Below are 24,301 nucleotides of genomic sequence, written 5' to 3'. Positions count from 1 at the left end.
ATATATATATATATATACATATATATATATATATTGCAACATTTTCATTCTGTAGACCACTTTGCTTAATTAAATAACTAAAGAAACTTTTTTTTTACCTTTCAAATTGTCAGAACTATATCTTATAGCTTTCAATAATTTTCTACAGAAAGCAAATAAATCTATTGAGACCAATTACAGAATGAAATCCGAGGTCTGTCAACAGAAAAAAATTGCAATCATAGGCTTTTCAATTAATTTGCTCATGAAATTCTTTATTTGGTTTTGTACAAATTTTAACAGACAAGAAGAAATAGGAATGACGAATCCTCAGAGGCATATACAAGTCTCTTATTGGATGACGATGTGACTGCAAGTCACAACTCTTTCAGATCTTCTGGGCAGACACACTGACACCTAAGGAAACTAGGGTCATCAAAAGATTAATACAAAGCCATCATACTTCTGGATATGCTTCATTCCGCTAAGACTGGTAAGACACAAAGTGGAGGAATGTTTGAGTTGGACTGCCTTGTGAGCAGCTGATTGTCTAAAGGTACTCTGTCACAGCACATTCTTCTGTAAATGGTTTCCAGTAATGTTGCAGTGATGCATTTATGGATACCAACTCGCATTCAACTTCCACTGCATACTGAGGAACTGGCATCTCTGAATGGCTCTCTGCACTGAACACAGTCAGTTTAAGGGGTTTATCAACCAAAAGCTTGTAGAAGAAGTCATAAGCTTGGTCATCCCAGGAGCCTTTAGACTCATCAAATCCAATCAAACGACAAAGAAAGGCCTGGGGTACCTTCTCCAGAAGATTCTGAGGCAAAGGTCTTGTGTCTTGGATGTCAACGTCTGACTCGTTTCCATAGTCCACAAACAGGACATGTACTGTTCTGTTGTCTTTCTGGACTACCATCGCTCTGTACCACAGCTTGTCATCAGGAAACAAAGCAAGACAATGGCTCCCTGGTCCAAGACTTTGAAGGAATGTCACATCCTGCTGTGCCTTACCAGCTTCCTGGGCTAGCTGGGACACTTCACATAAATCCTCTGTGTTGGCAAACTGACACCAGAAGAATTTTGGCTCTGCAATGCAGGATGCGTACACCATTTCGGTTTTAGTTTTGAACACTTCTGGCTGCTTGTACGTGAAAGTACTTGTTTTTTCTTTGGAGGGCCCAAGATGATCCTTGCTGTTGCTGGCTTGAAAATCTTTTGCCACAATATTTCCAGAATGTTCTCCAGAAAATGACCTCCAGTATTTCTGAATGACCTTGTTAACTACAATCTTATCACATTCTGTGGTTACTGTGTGTTGGGGAACACCATTCTCTGAATAATCTCCTCCGGCCACAACTGTCACTTTAAGTGGTTTGTCAACTATGAGATTGTAGAAGTCATCGTAGACCTCATTATCCCAAAAGCCACTGGACTCCATAAAACCATCCAAACGACACAGAAAAGCCTGAGGAGCCATCTCTAGCAGGTTTTGAGACACCAATCTTACATCTTTTTTCTCGACATCACATTCATTGCCATAATCAACAAACAAGACATGAACTGTTTTGTCTGAGTTCTCAGTTACTTGAGCTCTGTGCCATTTGTTGTCTTCTGAAAACAGAGCAAGGCAGGGAACACCAGGTTTAAGATGCTCAGGCGAAATTACGTCTTGTGCCTTTGCAACCTCATTAGCAAGACATGACAGTTTGTCAAGGTCTTCTGTGTTGGCATGCTGACACCAGAAGTAATGTGGGCCTGAAATACAAGAAGCATATGCATCCACAGCCATGTTTTGGGAAATATTTGACCAGTTGTACATGTAACCCTCTGCATTTTGCTTTGGGTGATTGTGAGATGAAAACTGAGTCATTTCTAAGTTGCTGTAGAAGCTATGATTTAAAGTCTCCGTCCTGCTTTTATTGTTCTTAAGAATGATGTCCAAATCCTTCACTTGCTCCGCCTTTGGTGATGAGGCATATGTGGGACACATTTCCTTGTTTTCCTGCATTTCTGGGCCAGTATTGTTCTTTAATATTGATGATCTGGTGAGTTCAGGTAGGGAATGATCCTCATTTGGCAAAGTAGTCTTTTTTGAGACAGAGACTTCATCGTCAGGAAACACAACAGTCATCATTGGTCGTCTCATTTTTGTCACCTTCTCCTTGACCAAGGCATTTACATTTAGTGATCCATCAAACAGTTCAACCAACAGCTTCCCCTTCTTCTCTTTTGCTGCTACTGAAATGGTGAAATTGTTCCCCACAGCATGGTTGGCAAACCACTTGTTGATTTCCAGTGATACATCTGCAGGAACATTGAACAGCCCGAGTGGAACAGCTTGAACAGGAACAGACCTGGCGATACTTGCTTCAGGAGGCAAGGGGCAAATATCAGTGTCAAGAACAGCAAGGGTGTCCCCATAGTCAACAAAGTGCACCTTGAGATTTGGGGATCTTTCTACTATTAGACCTCTGTACCACTGATCATCAGTATACTTGGCTAAGCAAATGCTATTAAGTCCAAGTGGACAATCTGAGCTCTGATGATTGGCAGGTAGTAGTGCAACAATTTTCCGGAGTTTTTCCAACATGGTCAAATTTCTGTCCAATTGGCAGTAGAAGTGATGGACCGATTCAGAAAATGTCACCAGAATCTTCTCTTCTCCACCCACTTTAATATTGTGTGTGAAGTAGTGATATTCATCCACTGGGACTTCTGGGGGACTTTGACTCCCAGTATGAGAAAGATCACAAGACTGAGCCAGGTGCTTAGGCAGACTCTCGGATCTGGATTCAATATCTACCACATTCAGTTCCAGATCATCTTCAGATGTTACAGCCTTCCTAGCATGTTTTAATTCAATGGCAGACACAGAGTCCAAGTTCATAAAGTTCTGTAAGTCTCTTTTTGCAGCAATGGTCCATTTGGGACTGGTGGGTTTTTGCACGTTAAATAGGCAATACTGAAAAGCTTGTGCATTCAGTTGCAAGAACGCTGGATCTTCAGGCTTTGACGATGGACTGAATCCTGTTGATACAAAAAAATATACATTAGAGCATATAGTAATATCAGTCAAATTTGATTTAATTTAACAGTGCACAAGAGAGACTGTCTCGGTGTGAAAAAGACATTTCTCTGTCTTTAGGTATAATTTTAAAAAAACTGCACTTGTAAACTCAAAAAACACTGCTCAGATATAAATGTTTCATTTTAAAACAAAAGTTTAGTTTTTCCCACAACTGATTTCTGATTAAAACTGCCAGATACCAAAAACAACACCTGCACTGATATTTATGTCATTTGTTTTGTATTTTTTTAAAATCTAGATCGGCTCAAATTTTGAATTTTCGAATTTATTTAACAAATTCCTGTGACATTTTCTGAAATTTCATATTTTCATTTTAGTTCCTTAAATTAGCTTAAAATAACCAAGCTATGCAAACATTTTACAGAAATATGTCCCATTGAAAATTCAGTTGTTGAGCCATTGCTTACCAACCCAAATTGTCTGTATTTTGTCTCCTTAAAGATGGGAGCTATGCAAGCACACAGGCTTTTAAATAGTAAAAAGTAAAATATTTCTTTGGGATGAGGTAGTTTAGAAAGAGTAACATGTTTGAAAACATTTTAATTCCAATTGTAGGACATATTAAAATCTTCTTCAAAAAAGCAATTTTCATTTATTTAATCATATTTTTGCTTCCACTTAAATAAATGTAAGTAGGACCACAAACACTGATCAACTTTTAGTCAAGCGCAAACTTGGACACACCCATCCATCAAGCTTTTCTAAAGACGAAATGATACATGTCCAGTTCTAGCATTACAAGATTGTCTTTCTGGACAAAAATGAGACAAACTTTCTTTCAAGTCATTTTTTGGATTGATTTGATATGATTTAGAGAAACCAGTTTTTCAGGAATGGGACTACTTTGCCAATTTCATTCATATATTGCATTCGTAGCTTATTAAAATGTAAACTAATTTTACTTTTACATTTTTAATGAACAGAAAAACTGGTACTTGGGGGCTTCAAGTACTACTTTTCAACTTGACAATTTCAGCCCACGTAGCGAAATGTTTGGCCATCTTTGCCTTACCATGCCCATTGTTGACTGTTCGTTTCATCCCGCTCCTCTGGTTGGACTGGGCTGGAGTTCGTCGGAAGGACGTGCGTTGTGCTCACGTGGCTTTTTAAAGGCTTCGGTTGACAGCTGGATAGTACGTCATCATCAGGCTGCTTTAGAAGTCACTTTTTACATACACTGATGGCATCCTGAAATTCTAAAAATGCTTATGGTTTACAAGTTAAAAACAAACAAACAAATAAACAAAGAAAGAAACTACTTGTTTTCAGACGCGCGCGCGCTCGCGCAGGTGTACCGCCAGCCAATCAGAGGACGCGCTCTGAGTTCCGTGTTGCTGTGGTTTCCTTCGCACAGTCCGAGCAGGAAGTGCGAAACAGCCCCCCATGGCCCCATGTTATTGTGGACGGCTGCAGGCTACTGAATGATGGTAAGTGTGTTTCTGCTGTTTGTTTAGGAATCGACGACAGGCTGAAACACGGTAATAGTCCTGTGATTATGTTTTGTTTCGGTTTACGGCTGCTATGCTGACTGTTTTTGTGCTTGGACAGATTTCGTGTGTGGTGGAAAAACAGCTTCATCTGCTCTGAATAACATGTAACTGCCTTAGTTGGTCACTGTTTTCAAGGCACATGTGCTGTATTCATCATTTGCGTGAATCTTTACGAAGCCGTGGCTTCCTGCTTCATAACACATCGCTTGTTTTAGCTTTTCTCACAGATTCACTGTTTGGTAGCCTGGCTTGTGTTACTAATTATAGCCGAAAGTTTGTAGTAGCTTCGTATTCTTGCACATTCACATGCAGCAAAGCTGATGTACGTGTGTGAACTTTTCTATACAGTTTAGTTTAAACTTTGCTGTCACCTCTTTCCTTTCTTAGTCACATTTTTCTTTGTTTTCCTGCTGCAATAAGCTTCTTCACATTTCCTCAGAGTTAGTTCCAGTTACACATATTCACTCCTGAGCATAATGTAAGCACACTATATATTCACATTCAAAACTGGACATTATTTTTTAACGTTCACAGCTTTACATTAATCCACGCCATGTACAAACTGTGTATGCTCTTAAACTGAACCTGATGTGGTTGGTTGTATTTTCAGTGACTCTTTCAAAATGAGTAAGCGAAAAGCCAGTCTGATTATTGATGCATCGACTGTGAAGAACAGGCGAGTGACAGCTGCTGGTGCTGAAAATGCAACGGACACAAATCACCAGGGATTATCTTCACACATCTTCACTACTTCCCCTTCGGTAGGATATGTATATATTTTTTTAAACCTTAAGTCATGTTTTGTGCCTTTACAATATCATTATCTGTTGACTATTTTGTCTTTTCTTCTGGCTGTAGGGGGACATTGGACTCATTGAAAGCATCACTTTAAAAAATTTCATGTGCCACCACTCCTTTGGACCAGTCCAGTTTGGGCCCCATGTCAATTTTATTGTGGGCAACAATGGGAGTAAGTTCATGCTTAGTGCCCTTTAATATGTTGCTAATTATAACTGGTGTGTTTTACACGTGTAGGCGTATTTTAGTATCAGGAAGGTCTATGTTTGAAGAACAACATGCTTAATTTAGCAATAAAAGTAACACAGCTAAATGGTACAACAAAGGCTCCTTCTTTACTGCATAATTGAATTACAATATACAGTAATAGCATTTCTTTGTACAGAAACTCATATTAGTTGCACTGCTGTTGGTTATAAATTATATCCATTTAAAAAAAACTGTTTCTAAGAGGTGAAAGCTTTAGTTTACTGTAAACAATGATCACACTCAGTGCTTGGTGCACTTTGCATACTGCGTTCTAGTTCAACTTGCAGTTCTGTGCGTATGTTTGACATGCTTTACATGCACAGACTCAGGGCTGTGGTAAAAGAATATTTTAGTAATCGAGTACTCTATAGAATATTTTTAGGATTATCAGAGGAATCGGATCTCTTTCTCGCGCTCTCTCTCTCTCTCTTTTCTCCCCCCCCCCAACCACCATTCGCTCCAAAACCGTGATGACGCCACAAAAGCAACCATCACACTGCAAAGTTCAACAATCCGTATTTGTCCCCCAAACCCTGGCAAAACGCCGCACAGTTCAACACCATGCTGCTAGCACTTCACAACAACTCATAGGCGGAAGTGAGAGCGCTGTCCTCCACAAATAATGATCCAGGCAGAACTCGGTGCGCTACATAATAAAACAAGTTAACAAAGCTTCGAGGCAGATGCATTTTCCTTGAGGAATTTTAATAATCGACGTACTCGAGTCATTAGAGGAATTGTTTCAGCCCTACACTGATTTATTAACCCTTTCTCTGTTGGTGGTGTTTTCATTCCCAGGTGGAAAAAGTGCCATTCTGACCGGCTTGATTGTTGGCCTCGGTGGGAAGGCCACCATGACAAACAGGGGAGTGTCGCTGAAGGATTTCGTGAAAACAGGAGAAAGGTAAATTGATGATGGTTCTGATTGGCTGCTGTAGTTTTCTTTACATCCAGAAGGTCATGGGGGTGGGGTCTCTTTGTCTGCTTAGCACTGCAGATGTTATTGTAAAGCTGAGAAACAGAGGAGCAGATGCCTACAAAAAGGATCTGTATGGTGACTACATCACCGTTGAACAACGCATCTCCAGCGATGGATCTCGGGGATACAAACTCAAAAGCAAATCAGGTGATTTTTCCACATACATAGGCAGTTTTTACATCGTAGTTAAATTTCTTTTATCCTCTGAGTTTTGGTTTTATCAACACAAAGAGCTTCCAACAAGCACTAGTTGTGTTCTTCATGTTAAAATAACATGCCTGGATTAAGGGTGTGTGAGACATACTGTAATTTCCTGACGAAAGCCACTACTTACTTTTTTTTTTTTTACGCGCTGTGATCGCTGCATCTAAAGCAATGATGCAGCTAATATATGGATTTTTACCAATGGATTTTGAAATGCTGGACTGCAGTGTGATGAAGAAGCCAGCACAAGCTCAAGGGTGAATTTATCCTCGAGACGAAATTGACATTGATATTGTGTTGTGACAGGAGATATTTACACATAATGGTGCCATACAGATTTTTTATTTTAAGCTTCTAATTAAATATGGACAAATAATATACACAATTGCGTATATTATTTGTGCTTTGTTCAGAATTTTTTTTTTTTCTGAACACGGTTGCTTTAAAAAAAATACAGTAGCCTACCAGGAAACGTCATTGATGGCGATCTTCACGTTTCTCTTGTGGATTATAAGCACTCAGCCCCAGAATCACTTCGTCACACACTTCCTCCGTCTGTCTTTCGTTATCAAAAGTCTTGTCTACGTGTTAGAGGTCACATATACACTGGATGGCTTTTGATAAACATGGATACGGCTTAGAGACAACTGCGGCCTATATATTTGCACATTTGTAAAATTATTGGTGCGGCTTATATCCAGGTGCACTCTATAGTCCGGAAAGTACGGTAATTCTTTTGCTCCACAGTCACATCCAGACCTGCCTAATATTCTAATGTTATGATGCCTCCTGTAAAGTCAACGATTTGAAACAGTCAACAGAAATTACTTTGGTCATATAATCAATTTAATATGACGGCATCTGAATTTAGACTGAATTTAATCTGAATATTACTGTTGAGTTGGTGTATATATAAATAAACTGGACTGGATATTCCATTCACTCATTCCTTCAGCTCTAGCTGTCATTATATACACTGTACTGTGTGTAGGTAAGGCATGATTCTGGTCTGTTCTGAATATCTTTGTAACAATTTCCTTCAGTGGATTACTGTATCTAATATAAACAATTTCTAATTGATTTGAATTATGTTAAAGGGGTTATTATTTGTTCTTTCATATTTAGGTCAACTTGTCTCAAACAAGAAAGAAGAATTAGTAGCAATTCTGGACCACTTTAACATCCAGGTAACAATTATATGTTTCCTTAAATTTGAAGGGATTTTAAGAAAAATCAGTGGTTCTGGTTCTGAAAAGGAGCGTGTGTTATTTTGTGTGTGTGTGTGTGTGTGTGTTTCAGCTGGATAATCCAGTATCCATTCTCAGCCAAGAAATGAGCAAACAGTTCCTGCATTCGAAAAACGAGTCGGACAAATACAAGGTCCCATTCGCTATGAGATCACTCATTCCAGTTTCCATTGCTTTGTCTTTCAAGCTGAAGTTGTGGTGTTTTACCATCCCTAGTTCTTCATGAAAGCAACTCTACTCGAGCAGATGAAGAGAGACTACATCCACATCAAGCACACGGAAACAATCACACGGCAACAGGTTGAGAGGCAAGAGGAGGTACAGACCTGCGTTTATCGCCTCAAGCTCTTTTACTCTGGAGTTGATAAATCTGCCAGATGTTTGATGGATGTTCTGATTTCCAATCCACATATTTATCAATGACTTCATGTCCCTGAATTATGAAGTTATTCTGTAGTTTAAAATTATGGTAAAACATTTAAATCTTGTAGTTTAGGGTGGTTTAATACACTGTCATACATTTAACTTAATTCGGTAAAATGCATGGTGTGACGGTACAATCTACAGAACAGACAAGTTCAGCTTATATCCAATTATCCATGGAATCCTGTTTGGTTCAAATTAATTTCATTTCAATCCAGTTAATTCCAGTCTATTTCCATTATATCGTTTTTATATCTGTATTAAAAAGATATAAATTCAAGACGCTTAATAGATTATAGCGTACCGTAATCTTTTATATACGTGGTATCCTCTTTCTCTGTTCACCTTTTGTTTATTTATCAGCTTCTATCTGCAAAATGCACACCTGTTAAAAGAAGCACTGCTTAGTAATGTCATAGATTTCTATATATTATATGAGTACAATAAAAATATCTCTTCATTTGTTTATTTTTTTTTCCTTTCTTCTCCAGTCTCTTATTTTTGAGGCTTAATTTATATACACTTTCTAAGCTCTGTTTTAAGAGGCAACTAAGAGACAAAATTGCTGCTGATACTTTAGCATGTCTGTGACATATTTCTTAAAAAAAAAGGAAAATGTGTTCATCTTTGTTTTGTGTTCAGTGTCTCAAGGACTTAAAGCAGGAGTTCCTGCAGAAGAAAGAGCGATATGAAAGCTTGTCGTCTTTCAGTGATTTGAAGGAGAACTTGGAGAGCCTGAAGAAACAAATGGCGTGGTGTTTGGTAAGATGCTGTCTGACGTCGATGTGTTCAGCAGACAATGTCTCCTTTTGGTTGTTTTTGGGACTCTTACCGGGATTAGTTATAATCACTTATATTCATCCGAAGTCAAGAGTGTGTTAAAACGGTTTAAAAGAAAGCACGAGCAAAGCATCTTGCATGAAACAGCAGCAGTGAATGGAAGCAGCTGAAAGTCTCTGTTTGCTGCACAATATCAGGCTGTGTTGCACTCATGGACACCATCCGATCACCTAAACTCTTAAAACCCACCTTCAGTCAGAAAAGTCTCTTCAACCCAGTTCTTTATTTGTGGTAAAAACAAGGGAAGTTAAAATAAATACTGTTATACAAACACACGCATGGCAGCTGCAGTCAAACGCTGGTTTGGCTCGGAGATTAAGAAAACAATGGCTTGGTTCTGTAGGTCTTGATCATAGGTAAATATGCAGGAGGAACAATTGGAGCGAGCGGTTGTTGATTTAATTTCATAACTTTCTCCATAAAGGTTGCAGTGGCTGTACTTAAAGAAAGCCCCGCTCTCCAGCACATTTTCTTAGTTGACAAACTTTATGCTCACAAACAACACCTGTAATGGCCTCAATAATGTACCTGCTGATTCAGTGCTACAGCTATCCGTCGTAGCCACCTCGCCTGCTTCGTCCTGGTTCCTCAGTCCTAGGTTTTTCCTCACCTTGAAGATAAGAGATTAGCGGATTTATAAACTTGATACATTTTGATGTGTCTTGGTGTATTTTGAACAGAGGGACCATTATTTTGTGTTTTTTTTTAGAAAAAGTCCATCATTTCCACCTTTTTAAAGAAGAAAGGTCTGCCTCTTTTCCTGCGTAAAGATGTTTGGAAATAATTGCAGAACTCACGCAACCCACTTTCTGTGTTCTGTTAATTGGCCAAACATCCACTTGAGATTTATTTTTCTTTCCTTAAAGAAAAAACAACAAATAGCCATACTTTGTGTTTCCAGATGCCATATCAAATCTAGTTATGGCATTCCAGTTCTGCTTTAAAACTTTGTGACTCCAAAGACTTTTTTTTTATGTCTAAAAAGTAAATTACCTGGCAAACCTTTCTATCCTGTAAATAAACAAATAAAAATCTTGACTGGAACTAATTTATGTTTATTTTTCTGACTATAACTCTGTTGAAAGAAAACAAGAACTAGATAAAACAGGATGTCATCGCCTGTCGTTCTTACTGGGATATCTAGTGTTTAACAAGCTGTTGCACCTAAACATGATAAACATGTATGTTTTATCACCCTTAGGTCAGGGACAAGGAGCAGTCCATACAGCAGCTGAAGGAGGAAATTCAGAAAGAAGAGAAAGATAAGAAACATGAAGATAACCTGCAGCTCTGTCAGGTGTGAAACAAGTTATTCCCCTTCATTTGGAATGTCCAAGTCTTTTTATAAATGTACCTTGTCTTTACCGGGCAGCTTTTGCTTATTTATTTATTTTTCTTTCTTGCAGTCAAAGCTCGCACAAACGGAGAAAAGGCTGCAGATGATAAAAAAGAGAGCTGACAGTCTGAGAGAGGAGCACAAGTCCCTCAGAGAGAATAATCTCAACTTTAAACAGCAAACAAAGATCGTTAACAAAGCTCACAAGGAGCAGGAGGTATTCTTTACAACTTTCTAAGTGATTCTCTTAAATAGATGGGATATGTGTGTTTTTTTTAATTTTATTATTAATATTAATTTTTTCTTTTACAGCTTGTTTATTTCCGGGCTTTGAACAAACTCAAGCAAACAGAACGCGAGCAGAACCTTCTCCAGGAGAAAATCAACAAGGCTAAAGCGAGGTGTGGAGGTGTTCAGACATCTTACACTGCAAAAACACCCAATCTTACCAAGTATTTTTGGTTCAGTTTCTAGTGCAAATATCTTAGCACACTTGGAGCAAGATAAAGTTAAATTATATGTAACTTTTCTGCAAGATGTTGGAGGTTGTTTTAAGCCAATAATTCCTTAATATTGATTAAAAAGTGCTTGTTATAAGTGAAATAATCTGGAACAAGACATTTTACCTTATAAAATGGGAAAAATTTATTTTTCCACAGACAGATTATTTCACTTACAGCTAGCACTTTTTCATCAATATTAAGGAATTATTGAATTAAAAAAAATCTCCTATTTCTTGCTGAAAAGTTGCTTGCAAATCAGTTTTGCCGCATTTCAAATGCACTAATATTTGCATTAGAAACCAGACCAAAAAGTCTCTGTGTGAGACGATGTGTTTTTGCAGTGCATTTATTGGCTTAGTTTTCTAGGAAACCACACAACAACTTGAAATGTTTCCTCTGCCATCAGCGAGAGGCTGAACAACAGCGGAGAAACCAGACGCTCAAGACAACAGGCGACGTTGGGCGAGCTGAAGGAGCAGCTGGCGGAGCTGGAGAGGACGTGTTCGCAGCTGAATGAAGACATCAAGAAGAAACATCAGGCACTCCTGAAGGGAAAAGAAGAACGGGACAAGCTAAGGTACGAGAAATACTTCCTGCTTCTCATGCAAGCTAACTCCCTGGGTAGGTTTTTTTTAATTTTTTTATTTGTGGCTAGTGAGGATTCATCCCTTTAAAAATAATAAATAAAAACCCTTCTTTTATACTAGAGTCGAAGCAAAGAGTGTGCGGTTTGCTTACGAGTCCAAGCAGAAGAGAAAAAACCAGCTGCTGGCCAGTCGATCCAACAAGCTCAAGCGGTTTGGAGACGATGTTCCTGACCTGATTGCTGCCATCAATGATGCGTTCGCTGCAGGAAGCTTCATCAAGAAACCCGTCGGGCCAATAGGTAACTAACCGTTTTCACGTTGTTCTGGTTTTATATTTGTTGTCCGGGATTAATATAAAAGTAAAACCCCAAAAAACTGAAAGAACGAAAGAAAGAATTGTGGGAAAAAAGGAAGGAAGAAAGATGGAGGCTCGCTGTCGCAGATCAAAGCATCTTAATAAATTATGATTAGAGACACAACAATATGAACATTTTGGGCCAGTATCAATATTCTATTAATATTTCTGTTGTAGTCAACAACCAAATCACTGATTAGAATTGCTATGACAATGTATATTCTTGGACGCTGTTGATTTATTAGAAAGGTTTAATACATTTGTTATTTTAAAATATATTGAAAGTTATCTAGCATTTTCCTCCCACTTCACACAATGTGCTATTTTGTGTTGGTCTGACACTTTAAATCTTAATAAATCAGTTTGCTCTTCAAAGTGTTTTACTACACGGCGATAAAAATAAAAAAAAAGAAGTTAAATCTTTATATAATATTTCACCTTTTGTTGTATTTTGATGAAGTAATGTTCATGCCTGTAAAGTAAACATGGCGACATAATCAGTTAGCAGGCAACTAATCAACTAGTACGAGTTTGTTTTGACGCCATTTCCTGTGCTGATGCCGTGTTTAGATACCTGGTGACTATCAGTGCTTTCGTACTGATTGTGAACGTGTGATATAGACCCAAAGCCGTCAGAAAGCACCTTAGTTGCCACTTAGATTAGTTTGCAAAAGTTGTCGCAGCCCTGAAATGTTTTCAACCACAAACTGGAGTGTTTTTAAATTAGGATTTGACGTGAAAGACTAACACAAAGTAGTGCATAATTGTGATGTAGAAGAAAGTGATTCATGTTTTAAATGTGTATGCAGAAAAATCTGAAAAGTGTGGAGTGCAATCACTTCTCCTTGCAACTATAGGTAATTTTGAGCCTTCTTATTTGCTAAATAGCCCAAGCTCAGTACGACTGGATGGAGGGAGACTGAGAGCAGAAATGTTCAAGTCTTGCCACAGATTCTTAACTCTATCTAGGTCTGGACTTTGACTGGGCCATTCAGTTAAAGGGACTGCTTGCAAATGAAAACCCCAGTATTTTTATTTATAGTAAATATTGAAAAGCACTTATTTTTTCCCGTCCACTCCGCAGCTATAGACTACTCTGTTGATGTGTTGCATAACATTTCTTGTTTGATCTCAGGGGCTTGCATCAGTTTGAAGGATCCCACCCTGGCTGTGGCGGTGGAGTGTTGTTTGCGGAGCTTCATGAAGGCGTTCTGCTGCGACAACTACAAAGATGAGTTAGTCCTTCAGCGGCTCATGTCTCGCTTCTATCCGAAAGGCAACAGACCGCAGATCATCGTTAGCCCCTTCACCGATAAACTCTACAACGTTCATGCGCGGTAAGAACCTGCTGCTGTTTCTACTCCACTTTCATTTCATGAGAACTATTGAATTAAATTTTTTCTTCTCGTTTTTTTTGTTGACCAGAAAAGCATGTCATCCAGATTACCCATCCGTGCTGGACACGATCACATCGGCGACTCCTGTCATCGTCAATTGTCTGATTGATATGAGGGGGATAGAAACCATTCTCATAATCAAAGTTAGTGTCTGCCTGGACTGATGTAGATGTTAGTTTCTGGGGGTTTTTTGCACCTTCTTGCTCACTATGTGCATCAATGTGTGGTTTCAGGAAAAAGACAAGGCGAGGAGGATGATGCAGAAAGGCCGGCCTCCAAGGAACTGCCGTGAAGCCTTCACGGCTGAGGGAGATCAGGTGTTCCCGAACCGCTACTACACCTCTGAGTTCAGCATGGCCAAGTACCTCAGTGGAGATATTGAGACCGAAATACAGTGAGTACTTTGGGGTTTATTTATGATAGAATATGCATAAGATGTACAGCTGGCCCTGAAAATCTGTCATAGAAAGGACTGTGACCTGAAACCGGCTATGTTTTATGGGCTGAAGAGGATAAATGTTAATGAATAAAACTACAAAACTACAACTTTGTATTGTTACTCCAGAGGAAATGGAAAAAGACACCAATAATAAAATTTAAAGGTGACCTCCTATTCTTCCTGGAACGGTTTAGGACAGGTATATAGGCTATACAAAACATTATATTTTTCCACAAAATCATTTTTAGATAATGAGATTTTAGTCTGCTCAGTTCATCTTATTTTGACATAATTTCAGAATGAGCTGTTTTCACTTTAAATTTAAATAAGTTGCTGCTGGCCACGCCCTCAAACTCAATGTTTACACTCGCACATGAAAATGGCTTCAAACAGATATGAAATTATACAACCATACATCTTTGAAAAGCAGAAGTGAAGCCTCCTGCACAAGCAACAAGAATGCAGCAAAGGGTTTCTGGATGGTAAGTCAACAACAAAACTTGTCTTTTCCAGTTGAAGTTGTACAGTGCATACAGCGGTAAAACCTGCTGACTAAGTGGGGTGGAGCTCCACTTGGGTTACTGCTTGGGTGGCTGGGTTTTGCTTTGGTTGCTAGGTAACGCCGCAGTGCCCGTCAGATGTAACTTAACAATTGGGAGATTTTTGAAACAGCTCATTTTCTCAGACACCAAAAGTTTTTTATCTTATTGCCAAAAATCAGCTTGGACTGTTTTTAGAAGCAGTAGAAACCCAAATGGAAGCACACAAACGTGTAAAAAGTGAATTTTGCATAGTACTTTCCATTTAAGCAAGTAGATATTTTATTTTCTCCGTTTTTTATGTCAGTCGATTACAGAGCAGTGGTTTGTTTTTTTCTGCTTCAGTAACGGCTGCCATCCTGCAAACCTCACTGGGCAGCGTTTTCAGCTTAGCAGCTAAAAATACAGTTGGGAAGACAGCAGGACTGGTTCGGTTTGTCGATCCTTAACACAGAAAGTGCAGGAAGTTTGGAACTGATTCACTCTGATGTGGTGTATGATGGGGTTTGTAGTGTAATTAACATGAGCAGAATGTAACCAACAGTCAGGCCATTACACATAGATATTTGAAATGCCGGTCGTACACAGTTGTTTCACAGGCCTTAAACGTGACAAAGCATTTTTTATTTTTTTTTGTCTGGAGCTCAATATCCAGACAAAACAATATCCTGGAATTGTTTCTTCACCTGGGCTGCTTTTGTGCCATTGTGGTCAGAGAACTGGGTCGTTTATGTAGATTACGTTCCCTGGGTCAGAGCGACTCCTCCTCCTGCTGCTGGAATGCTGCTGCAATCTCGGGACACAGATTCCCACCCAACACAGCAGTGAGATTCAGCATGATTAAATCAGACTAACATACGATTAACCTGAGGTTGCTTCGTAGCGGCTGTAGTTTAAAAGCCGCCTGCTTCCACTTACAAACTGTATGGAAATATGTTTGCAGAATGGATTTTTTAATCTGAGTTACACTCTGCTGCCGAAAGACATAATTTATGACGTGTCATAGCGGTTAACCTCAAGAAGTTAATTAAAACTGCTATTCACACAGTGGTAGTTTGCAATAGTTTGCAGCAGCAGTGTGTCTGCTCCATTCAAACCTAAAATCAGCAATCCTAAGCGGTGGTGATCGCTTTAATCTGTGTTTTATAACTTAAACTGTGAAAAAACAATAAATTTACTTGTTAAAATCTCCTAATAAAGGCTGTGATGAGAGTGTTACGCTATCTATGAGTCCATGAAAGTCTTTCCTTCCTTTCAATAAATATTAAAAATGGATTTAAATGTCTGTCAGCTCAGCACCAGGGTAGATTTCTACACACTTTATTTTTCTGACCTGTCTCTGGCTTCCCTTAGTGCAAATGGTTTTCCTGAAATGGTTCCAGCAGCGTTAAAAAAAGGAAGTAAAATAAAATAATTAAACAAACTGCTGTAAAAGGTTTTTACACAATTGGTTATCTCAGCTGACCTTTTTGAAAGCACGAACCCTTAAGTAGCTTTTACAGCTATCGTGTTGCCGTAATCCTAGTTTAAAATCATCAGCCGAAGGAACTGTAAACTGATCCGAAATTACCTGGGATTGCTCAGAAGGTAAAATAAGCTCCAGTTTGACTGCAGACCATCACAAAAACTCTGGAGCTTCTTTCTGCTGTGCAGTTTCACACAAAGATCCTCAGAACTGACGCCGTTCCATCGCCACAAATTCTAGCTAAGCAAGTATCAAAACAACGGAAGAATATTCAACACTGGAACTGGAAAACATTTTAAATGTCCCAAATAAACAAATGAAACAACAGAAACAACAATAGTTAAAATTATGAACACTAAAATTATATATTATGAAGTCTCAGTAACCAAAATTGCATTTCAAAAAAACAGTAATCATTAAGCTCAGGCAGGAAAAGCAGGCAGAAGTGGCAGGTAGAGCAAACATCGTACTTGTTGTCAAATGTTTGCGGCATTTCTCAACATGCCGGCTTTTCTTTACGACTTTAAAGAGGAGCGTCTCTTTAACGATTGTTCTCCAAATGGAAATTATATTTGTTGTGCAATTAATTGATGTATTGCTCATTATGACAGGTTAACAGACCGCTGCACAATCTTTGGTGCCATGCTTCATTATTATTGCCTTTGGTCTATAGGTGACGTTGGGGTTTGCGCAGAAAAATCACAGTTTATGCTGTGGAACATTTTTGTTTTCTGTGGAAACACGCAACATCAGTTCATAGACGCATTCAGAACAGGAACACACACTGAACCGCATTGGTGGAAAAACCCTAACCTGCCAGTTGTACTGGTGCATTTCGATGGATGGCTGGACGGTGGCATGAAGGAAAAGGACAAACTCCCGGTTCTTCAACATCGCCTCTGGCCGGACACTGATCCCAAATTCACATTAAGTCTGGCTTCAGAGATGTTGACGTGAACTCGTTTTGAGTCCAGTCTGAACTGTTGGGAGTCGCTGACTGAGAGAAAATCTCTGATGTGTGTCGCAGTGTGCTGGAGTCGGAACTGGAGAATCTCGAAGCTCAGCTGTCCAGGTTTCAGCTTCAGGTGAACTCCGTCAGCGAAGACATAGTTAACATGGAGAGCAGCCTGAACAACACCATCAAGACCCTGAAGAAGACTCAGGTCAGCGTGAGGCAACATCACCTTTTAAATCTAATTTTGCCGTGTCATTACCTACCCGCTCTTTAAATCCTTTTTTTTCTTATCATTTTTCTGTTTTGGCTGCATCGCAGGCCTCTGAGAACCAAGTCAAAGCAGCAATAAGTGAGCTGGAGACCGCTAATGAGGAGCAAAGTGATGACATCTCCTCCTTGGTGACCCTCAGCTTTTCTCAGTTTTATCACTGTCAGAATCAGACACAACGTTCATGAGCTGTGCCAGATTAACGCCTGAAATCTCAATGCACAGGAGGAAGTTGCCCAGGAGAACCAACAGAAAATTGAGGCGGAAAAACGAGCCGTTCAGGGGGCGAAGGCAGAACTTGACAAGCAGCGGAAAACATCAGAAGAGGCAGACTCCAAGTACTCCTCCGTCAGAGATAAAATCGATCAGCTGCTAGAGGAAATCGAGCCACTGAAGGTGAAAAGGAATTGCTGACATTTTTTGACATTTTGACCCCCTCAGTGGTAGTAATGCAAGAGTTTGTTCTCTGCTTTTATCATCTAGTATTTAAACACAAGGATCTCCTGATGGTGAAAAAGATCATTATTTTTGTTCTTGCCATCCAGGACGAGCAGCTGAAACTGGAGACTGAGTGTTTAAAACATGAACGTAACCTTAAAGTGCTAGAGAAGAAACTGAAAGGGTACGAGGGCAACATCCAAGCAATGAGAAGCGTACTTTCAGGCAAAGAGCAAGACTTGCAGGTAAAGAGAACTCTGCTTGTTTTTTTGGTTTTTTTACTTTTCCAATCTGTTTCAAGTAAACCTAGTTTCTGCACTTCAGCAATTAGGGACAGATGGTAGAGCTGCAACTAAGGATTATTTTAGTAATCGATTATTTTGACGATTAATCTGATAAAAAATTTTTTACACATTCTACAGATTTTCCAATCAAAAATCCTGCTGAATGAAAAATTTGACATATCCTAAAATGTGCAAATAATTAAAGTCCTTTGTTACATAAGAAAATGAACATTTTGTTGCCGATAACATAACGTTCCTTATAACGTGAATTTGAATCGGGTGAAGCTACAGCTTGAGGAGTTTTGGCTAAAACGTATTTACAGACAGAAGATGTTCAGATCTTAAATTCAAAATGTATTTTGTGCAGTTTTGGCTTGATTACTGCTCGGAATATGTTGTGCTTTTTTTCGAGTCTGTATACTCCAGTTAACGATTAATCGATTACTAAATCGTTTATTGAAGATTATTTCAATGCCCGATTAATCGTTCCAGCCCTAATCGATAGCGTATTCGCCTATAAAGACCAGACTCTGACCAGACACGATTGACGTATTGACAGGAAAACGTGAAGAAAGCCACGCAGATTAGCCCCGAGCGGCAGCACGTCACTTCCCCCACCAAGAGCATCGACACAGAAATCACACGGCTCAAGAAGAAGCTCAAGGTCTATGAGGGAAACCACGGCGAGCAGGAGCTGGTGATCAGGTGAGAGACAGCGCGGATCAATCAGAAAACATCTCTCTGCTCCCACGTCGATGGCAAACTACGCATAGGAAGATGTGCTGAGTACAGACGCTTTCATACGTTTGGATGTTTGTGTCTTCAGCTTTCCCGATTACAGATTTGCCATGTTTCTGTGGAGAATCCACAGAAGTGTTATTGCATAAGGTCCAAGGTGAACGAAAACAAATGTATGCACAGCTGGGTTATTCGAAATAGGTCAGACCAAGGCAGGAAATCAGAAGATGTCATAAAGGAAGACAGGGAGCAACAGGTTTCTTTTAGTGATTGACAGCTATGTTCAGAACAATTAATGCACCCTCTTTTATTTCAGTGGCAGAACATTTGTGTTCATAATGGTAGCGATACCAACTCATAGCTTCCCCACCAGGTCTTTATTTGCCTCCTTCCTCTTGCCTCCAGTTACATTTTAGGAAATAGGCCTTCCTTCAGGATTTTGGGCTCTGACCCATTTCTGGGTCACATGCAGTAGGAAAGAGAGAAACGAGAGAAGCCCCAGAAAGAGATCACCAGCGTAAAGAGGAAAAAAAGAGGAAAAGGAAGCAGCTGTAATGCACACATTGACAAAAAACAAAGACAGTGAAACTGGGATGCGCGAGAGGGAAAAAAAAAAAAAAGCCAAACTAAGAGGGAGAATTAATAGAAGCAGCAGTCTCATTGGATCGGCCGAACCTCTGCTGAGCCTCCTTTGTACCTCAATCAGATCTGCCTCTTGGCTATTCCTAACTCATCTTGTGCCCTGGTTTCATGCAGTTTAAGTCAGAAATATTTACGCCATGCCAACTTCTTCCCTCTGACCCCATTAGGGAGTACGCCGAGGCCCTCTCGCTCTACAAAGAGAAAACCAACCAAGTGAGGGATCTGCGCAAGTTCATCGACCGGCTCAACAACATCATGTCAGACAGGCAGAACAGATACAAAATAATGCGCAGGTAGAGAAGCAGCCATCACCATTTCAGATGTGTTTTCACTGTTTATCTTACACTTACAACTGCCATTTTACTGTGGTGTGAAAAAGTGTTTGCCCCCTTCACGATTTCCTGTTTTAAAGTGTTTCAGAACATCAAACCAATTTACATAGGAGTCAAAGCCAACACAAGTAAACACAGAAAACACTTTTTATGTAAAGGTGTTTAAAAAACGTCTAAACATACAGTACATGGCCTTGTGTGAAAAAGTGATCGCCCCTAAATCTAATAACTGCTTGGGTCACCCTTAGAAGCAACAACTGGAATCAAGTGAAGAATGAAGTCAGCATTTGACTTCATTCTTCAGTCATTCAGAGGTGGACTTGCTGGAGTGTTTTGGATCATGGTCCTGCTGCAGAACCCAAGTTTGTTTCAGCTTGCGATCACAGACGGACGGCCGGACGTTCTTCTTCAGGATGCAGAATTCACCGCTCCATTTATCTCAGCAAGTCCTCTGGGTCCTGAAGCACCAAAACAGACCCATCACAGTACCACCACCATGTTTCACTGATGGTGTGATGTTCTTTTTCGGAGACGCTGTGATGCTTTCACACCAGATGCAACAGAGCAAACACCCTCTCAAGAGTTCAACTTTTGGTCTCGTCAATACACAGAATGTTTTCCTAAAAGTCTAAAAGGGAAAACTGAGACGAGTTTTATTTTTGTTCAGCAGTGATTTAGTCGTGGCCAATGAGGCCTGAAGTTCTTCAGATGTTGTTGTGGGGTCTTTTGTGAGCTGGATGAGTCGTCACTCCACTGTGGAGGTAATTTTGGTCGGCGGGCCTCTCATACGAAGCTTTATCATTGCTCCATGTTTTCACCATGTGTGGATACCGACTCTCTGTGGTTGGCTGGAGTCCCGATGCTTTAGAAATAGCTTCGCAGGGCGTGCTGTGGTGGCGCAGGGGGTTAGCACGCCCCACATTTGGAGGCCTAAGTCCTCGACGCGGACGCCGCGGGTTCGACAACCTTTGCCGCATGTCTTCCCCCCTCCTTCCTGTCTGCCTACTGTCGGAAAAATACGAGCCACTAGCGCCGCAAAAACTCTTCGGAGAAAAAAAAGAAAGAAATAGCTTCGTAACACTTTAGATACTGATATATCTCAATTACTTTTGTTGCTACATTTCTTTGGCTCTCAGAATGGCGTTTAGCTTTCGAGGATCTTTTGGCATACTTCACCTTGTCAGGCAGATTCAGTTGAAGTGATGTCTTGATTGAGAACAGGAATGGCAGTAATCTGACCTGGGTGTGGCTAGAAACAGTGACCTGAGGTGTAATAAACCACAGTTATGTTTTAACTTTTTTTAAACTATTTTTTCCTCCCTAAATTTGAAAACTGCATCTTGTGTTTACTTGTGTTGGCTTTGACTAATATTTAAATTGGTTTAATGTTCTGTATGACAAACATGCAAAACCACAGGAAATCAGGAACGGGGCTAACATCGTATGACACTACTGTATTCTGTTGGGGTTTTATATGACAGAACAACAATTTCCTCCTTTCCTCTCCTCCCTAAGATCCCTCTCAGTGAGGTGTAAGCTGTACTTCAATAACTTCTTAATCAAGATGAACTGTTGCGGCGCCATGATCTTTGATCACAACAACGAGACGCTTTCTATTTCGGTACGTCTTTATCTGTGCTACTCATCGTATATAGTGCTGCTATGGCTCGGTTTTGCACATGCAGTGATCCAAAATAGTACTTGTTCCACATCCAGATTATTTCACTTATGACAAGACATTTTCCCCCATATCATAAGTGAAATAATCTGCCAGTGGAGGTGGTTCTTTTTCATCAATATTAAGGAATTGTTGACCTAAAACAAATTCCTATTTCTTGCTGAAAAGTTACTTGTATATTAGTTTTGTCTTACTTCAAGTGTACAAAGACATTTGCAGTAGAAGCTTTGTGAGACTTTGTGATTCTGATTTTCCGTATTTAAATTGAAATGCGCAGTTACACAAAAAACCAAGTTATACAAAATAAAGACGCCTGCTTTCATTATTCTATTAAAGTAACAAACTTATGTTCAAGGATAATTCACACTTCCAAGACAAGGAGTCTGTTACCTTTATGTCTCTGACATATATATATAAGAGTAAGTACAATCTGAGTAATAGCTCATTCTGTTTTGCTCCAAAGGTAAAGCCTCCAGGCAGGGACAAAGACGGTGCGAGCGACATGAGGTCTCTGTCTGGTGGGGAGCGCTCCTTCTCCACCGTTTGCTTCATGCTCTCCCTTTGGGAGATCACAGAATCACCGTTCAGATGTCTCGACGAGTTCGACGTCTACATGGTGAGCGCATAAAAAGCATTTAAACAACACTGACTCGTGTGTATGTCTTTGGAAAAAAAGGGGAAAAAAGGCATGAACACTCGGCTGAATTGAAAACTGTTTTCCGCAGGACATGCACAACAGGAGGATTTGTCTGGACCTCCTCCTGGAGCTTTCAGAGCGGCAGCACCTTCGGCAGTTCATCTTCATTACTCCCTTGAACACCAGGTGACGCCTTATTTCATATATACCAGGGTGTCCATGCGTTCTTAAAAAGTCCTAAATTCATGTATCTAAAATTAAGGCCTTAGAATATCTTAAAATAGCTTTAAAAAAAAGTAAGTTGGCCTTAAATACATTAATCACAAGTCTTACATTTTGTCTTGGCAGGACTGTTTAATTGCGTGCCTCCTATGCATTTTTTTTTCTTGCGGGATTTTTTCTGTCAGGGAAACGTTTGAGTCACACTCAGACATGTTCATTGCATCCTGTGACTCACTGTTGACATACCCTTGCTAGCTAGCCAGCTGGTTTGTGTCTATTATGGGTAAGAGCAAATTTATTGCTAATTGGCTGTGTGGAGTTTATACATTTCTTTTGAGATATAGATCTTAAATTCCACTCATCGTGGTCTTAAAAAGTCTTAAATTTGAGTTGGTTAAACCTGCAGAACCAGTTGCTGAATAATTTGTTTTTGAGGTTCATAGAAATTCACTTTCAATTGCTCCAAAAAAGCCCTGAGAGCTAGTGAAAAAAAACTTACTGTAAATCCTGTTAAATGTATTTTATCTCCATTTAGAGTGGCTCAATGAGAGTGGGGGTGTGTGACCAGTTTAGGTTTGTGTCTGAACCCAAAAATCCCAATTTTTGCAACAGTCATTGTATGAAAATGGCAGAAGACATTGCAAACCTGCATAATAGCCTTAAGCCTCGTCAACCCTCTGAACTTTATATGGTGTTTCTATCTTCCATCACTAAGTTGCAGAAGCATTTGAAGCCGTCCACCATTCATTTAAATGGTATTTTAACGAGTGAGATATTTTAAAAAGCACAGATGTTAAAACTTTGAAAAGTCATACCCTGGGGGTGGATTTTTATGTTGAGAGCTTCTTTTTTTCTGTCATTGTAAATCAGATGTAAAAGTTAAAAAATAAAGATTGGCTACTTGAACTACGCCATTTACATACCCGGAGAGGAAATAATGATTTGTTTCCAGCAGCAACGTAGTTTAAACAGTTTTTTCCCTGCAAACTTTCCCTTGTTTACACCATCAAGCTTTACAGGTGTGACATCAATGCTGTCACAGTAATGTTTGGCAACCAGTTAAAACTGTTGATTCTCTTTCAGCAACCTCCCCAAAACGGCTCTCATCAAAATCCATCATCTGCGGGATCCTGAGCGAGAAGACGGCCAATCAAGAGACAAAGATCTGTAACTTACACCAGCTGTGCTTTTCATACGTAAAGCGGTGCTGGTTTGTGTACCGGGGAGGTGCTAAAACTTTTAAACCTTGTCATTACATCTTCTGGTGTTTGCTGAAAAGTATCGTTTTTATGAAACTTTTTATGAAACTTAAATATAAATATCTGTGTGTGATTTATTTTTCTATTCTTTGTATATAGATGAAGATTTAGATGGAAACCTAGACTCATAACTCTCACTGGCAGTACTGTATTTCTATTGTTTTACTTGATGATGTTTACCCGCATGTGTTTGAGAAAAGTGTTTTTAAGGAGTTGTTTACCTAAGGAGTAAGGTTTCAACCTGTGTGTTTAAATGTTTATTTATGAAACCTTATTTTGCTGTGAATTATGTTTTATTTCTAAGAAAAGCAAAGAACTTAAGTGACCTTAGTGTTGCAGTTTGTGTACAAGTTTTGCAGAATTTTGCATTGTGAAAGCTTTATGAACAATCCTATGGGGATAATGTACTTGGAAGACATTATTGTGTTTGTTTTGTTGTCTTTTCTTCTGTATATTTTAAAGTCTGTCTTTATGTATTATGTCCCACCTCATTTTCTATAGATGCGCCTCATACTCCTCCGCTGTGTTCTAGCTGAGTCTACTCACTGTTGACTAAAAATGATGGATTTTACTTACCTTCTGCATTTGCTATTCACTTGTTTTTTTCTTTTCTCTGTCCACATGTTGGATTTCTCGCTTGTGCTGGTGCTGTGTGAGGAAAAGCAGGTGGTCTTGATTCAGGATGGGCCGGCATGAGACTCTCACGATACCATAACCTAGCATAAATACTGCATTCCCACGTTGTTGTCTTTTTTAAACAAAAATGAATGTATAACATGAACTAATTGGTTTAACTGCATATAGAAGAGCAACAATTGTTCCTACTGCTGCTGACTTAAACACCCATTAAATTATGTAGTTTTCAAGTGACTGTTGTAGAAAATAGTATATTTTGTTGTTGGGTTTTTTGTGGTTCAACAG

The 24,301-nt window shown here is 39.5% G+C and overlaps 2 protein-coding genes across 2 annotated transcripts; one reads left to right on the top strand and one right to left on the bottom strand.

The window, feature by feature from the left end:
* Nucleotides 1-233: 233 nt before the first annotated feature.
* On the bottom strand, nucleotides 234-4,247 carry tdrd6b (tudor domain containing 6b). Its single transcript, XM_032546872.1, has 2 exons — nucleotides 4,089-4,247; nucleotides 234-3,015 (listed from the first exon to the last, which is right to left on the bottom strand). The coding sequence occupies exons 1-2, from the start codon at nucleotides 4,114-4,116 to the stop codon at nucleotides 530-532; spliced, it is 2,514 nt and encodes an 837-aa protein (XP_032402763.1). The 5' UTR covers nucleotides 4,117-4,247; the 3' UTR covers nucleotides 234-529.
* Nucleotides 4,248-4,387: 140 nt separating this feature from the next.
* Nucleotides 4,388-24,250, top strand: smc6 (structural maintenance of chromosomes 6). The gene is made up of 27 exons (XM_032546871.1): nucleotides 4,388-4,503; nucleotides 5,177-5,327; nucleotides 5,425-5,536; nucleotides 6,412-6,517; nucleotides 6,603-6,739; nucleotides 7,922-7,983; nucleotides 8,096-8,176; nucleotides 8,260-8,361; nucleotides 9,109-9,228; nucleotides 10,508-10,603; nucleotides 10,713-10,859; nucleotides 10,955-11,043; nucleotides 11,552-11,722; nucleotides 11,853-12,031; nucleotides 13,223-13,424; nucleotides 13,513-13,627; nucleotides 13,718-13,878; nucleotides 16,955-17,090; nucleotides 17,201-17,281; nucleotides 17,376-17,546; nucleotides 17,696-17,833; nucleotides 18,432-18,577; nucleotides 19,420-19,545; nucleotides 21,100-21,205; nucleotides 21,726-21,878; nucleotides 21,988-22,085; nucleotides 23,205-24,250. The coding sequence occupies exons 2-27, from the start codon at nucleotides 5,190-5,192 to the stop codon at nucleotides 23,290-23,292; spliced, it is 3,261 nt and encodes a 1,086-aa protein (XP_032402762.1). The 5' UTR covers nucleotides 4,388-4,503; nucleotides 5,177-5,189; the 3' UTR covers nucleotides 23,293-24,250.
* Nucleotides 24,251-24,301: the final 51 nt, after the last annotated feature.

This window comes from Xiphophorus hellerii, chromosome 19 (assembly GCF_003331165.1).
Source record: "Xiphophorus hellerii strain 12219 chromosome 19, Xiphophorus_hellerii-4.1, whole genome shotgun sequence".
Classification (NCBI taxonomy): Eukaryota; Metazoa; Chordata; class Actinopteri; order Cyprinodontiformes; family Poeciliidae; genus Xiphophorus; species Xiphophorus hellerii.
This window is presented reverse-complemented; position numbering and strand designations above follow the sequence as displayed.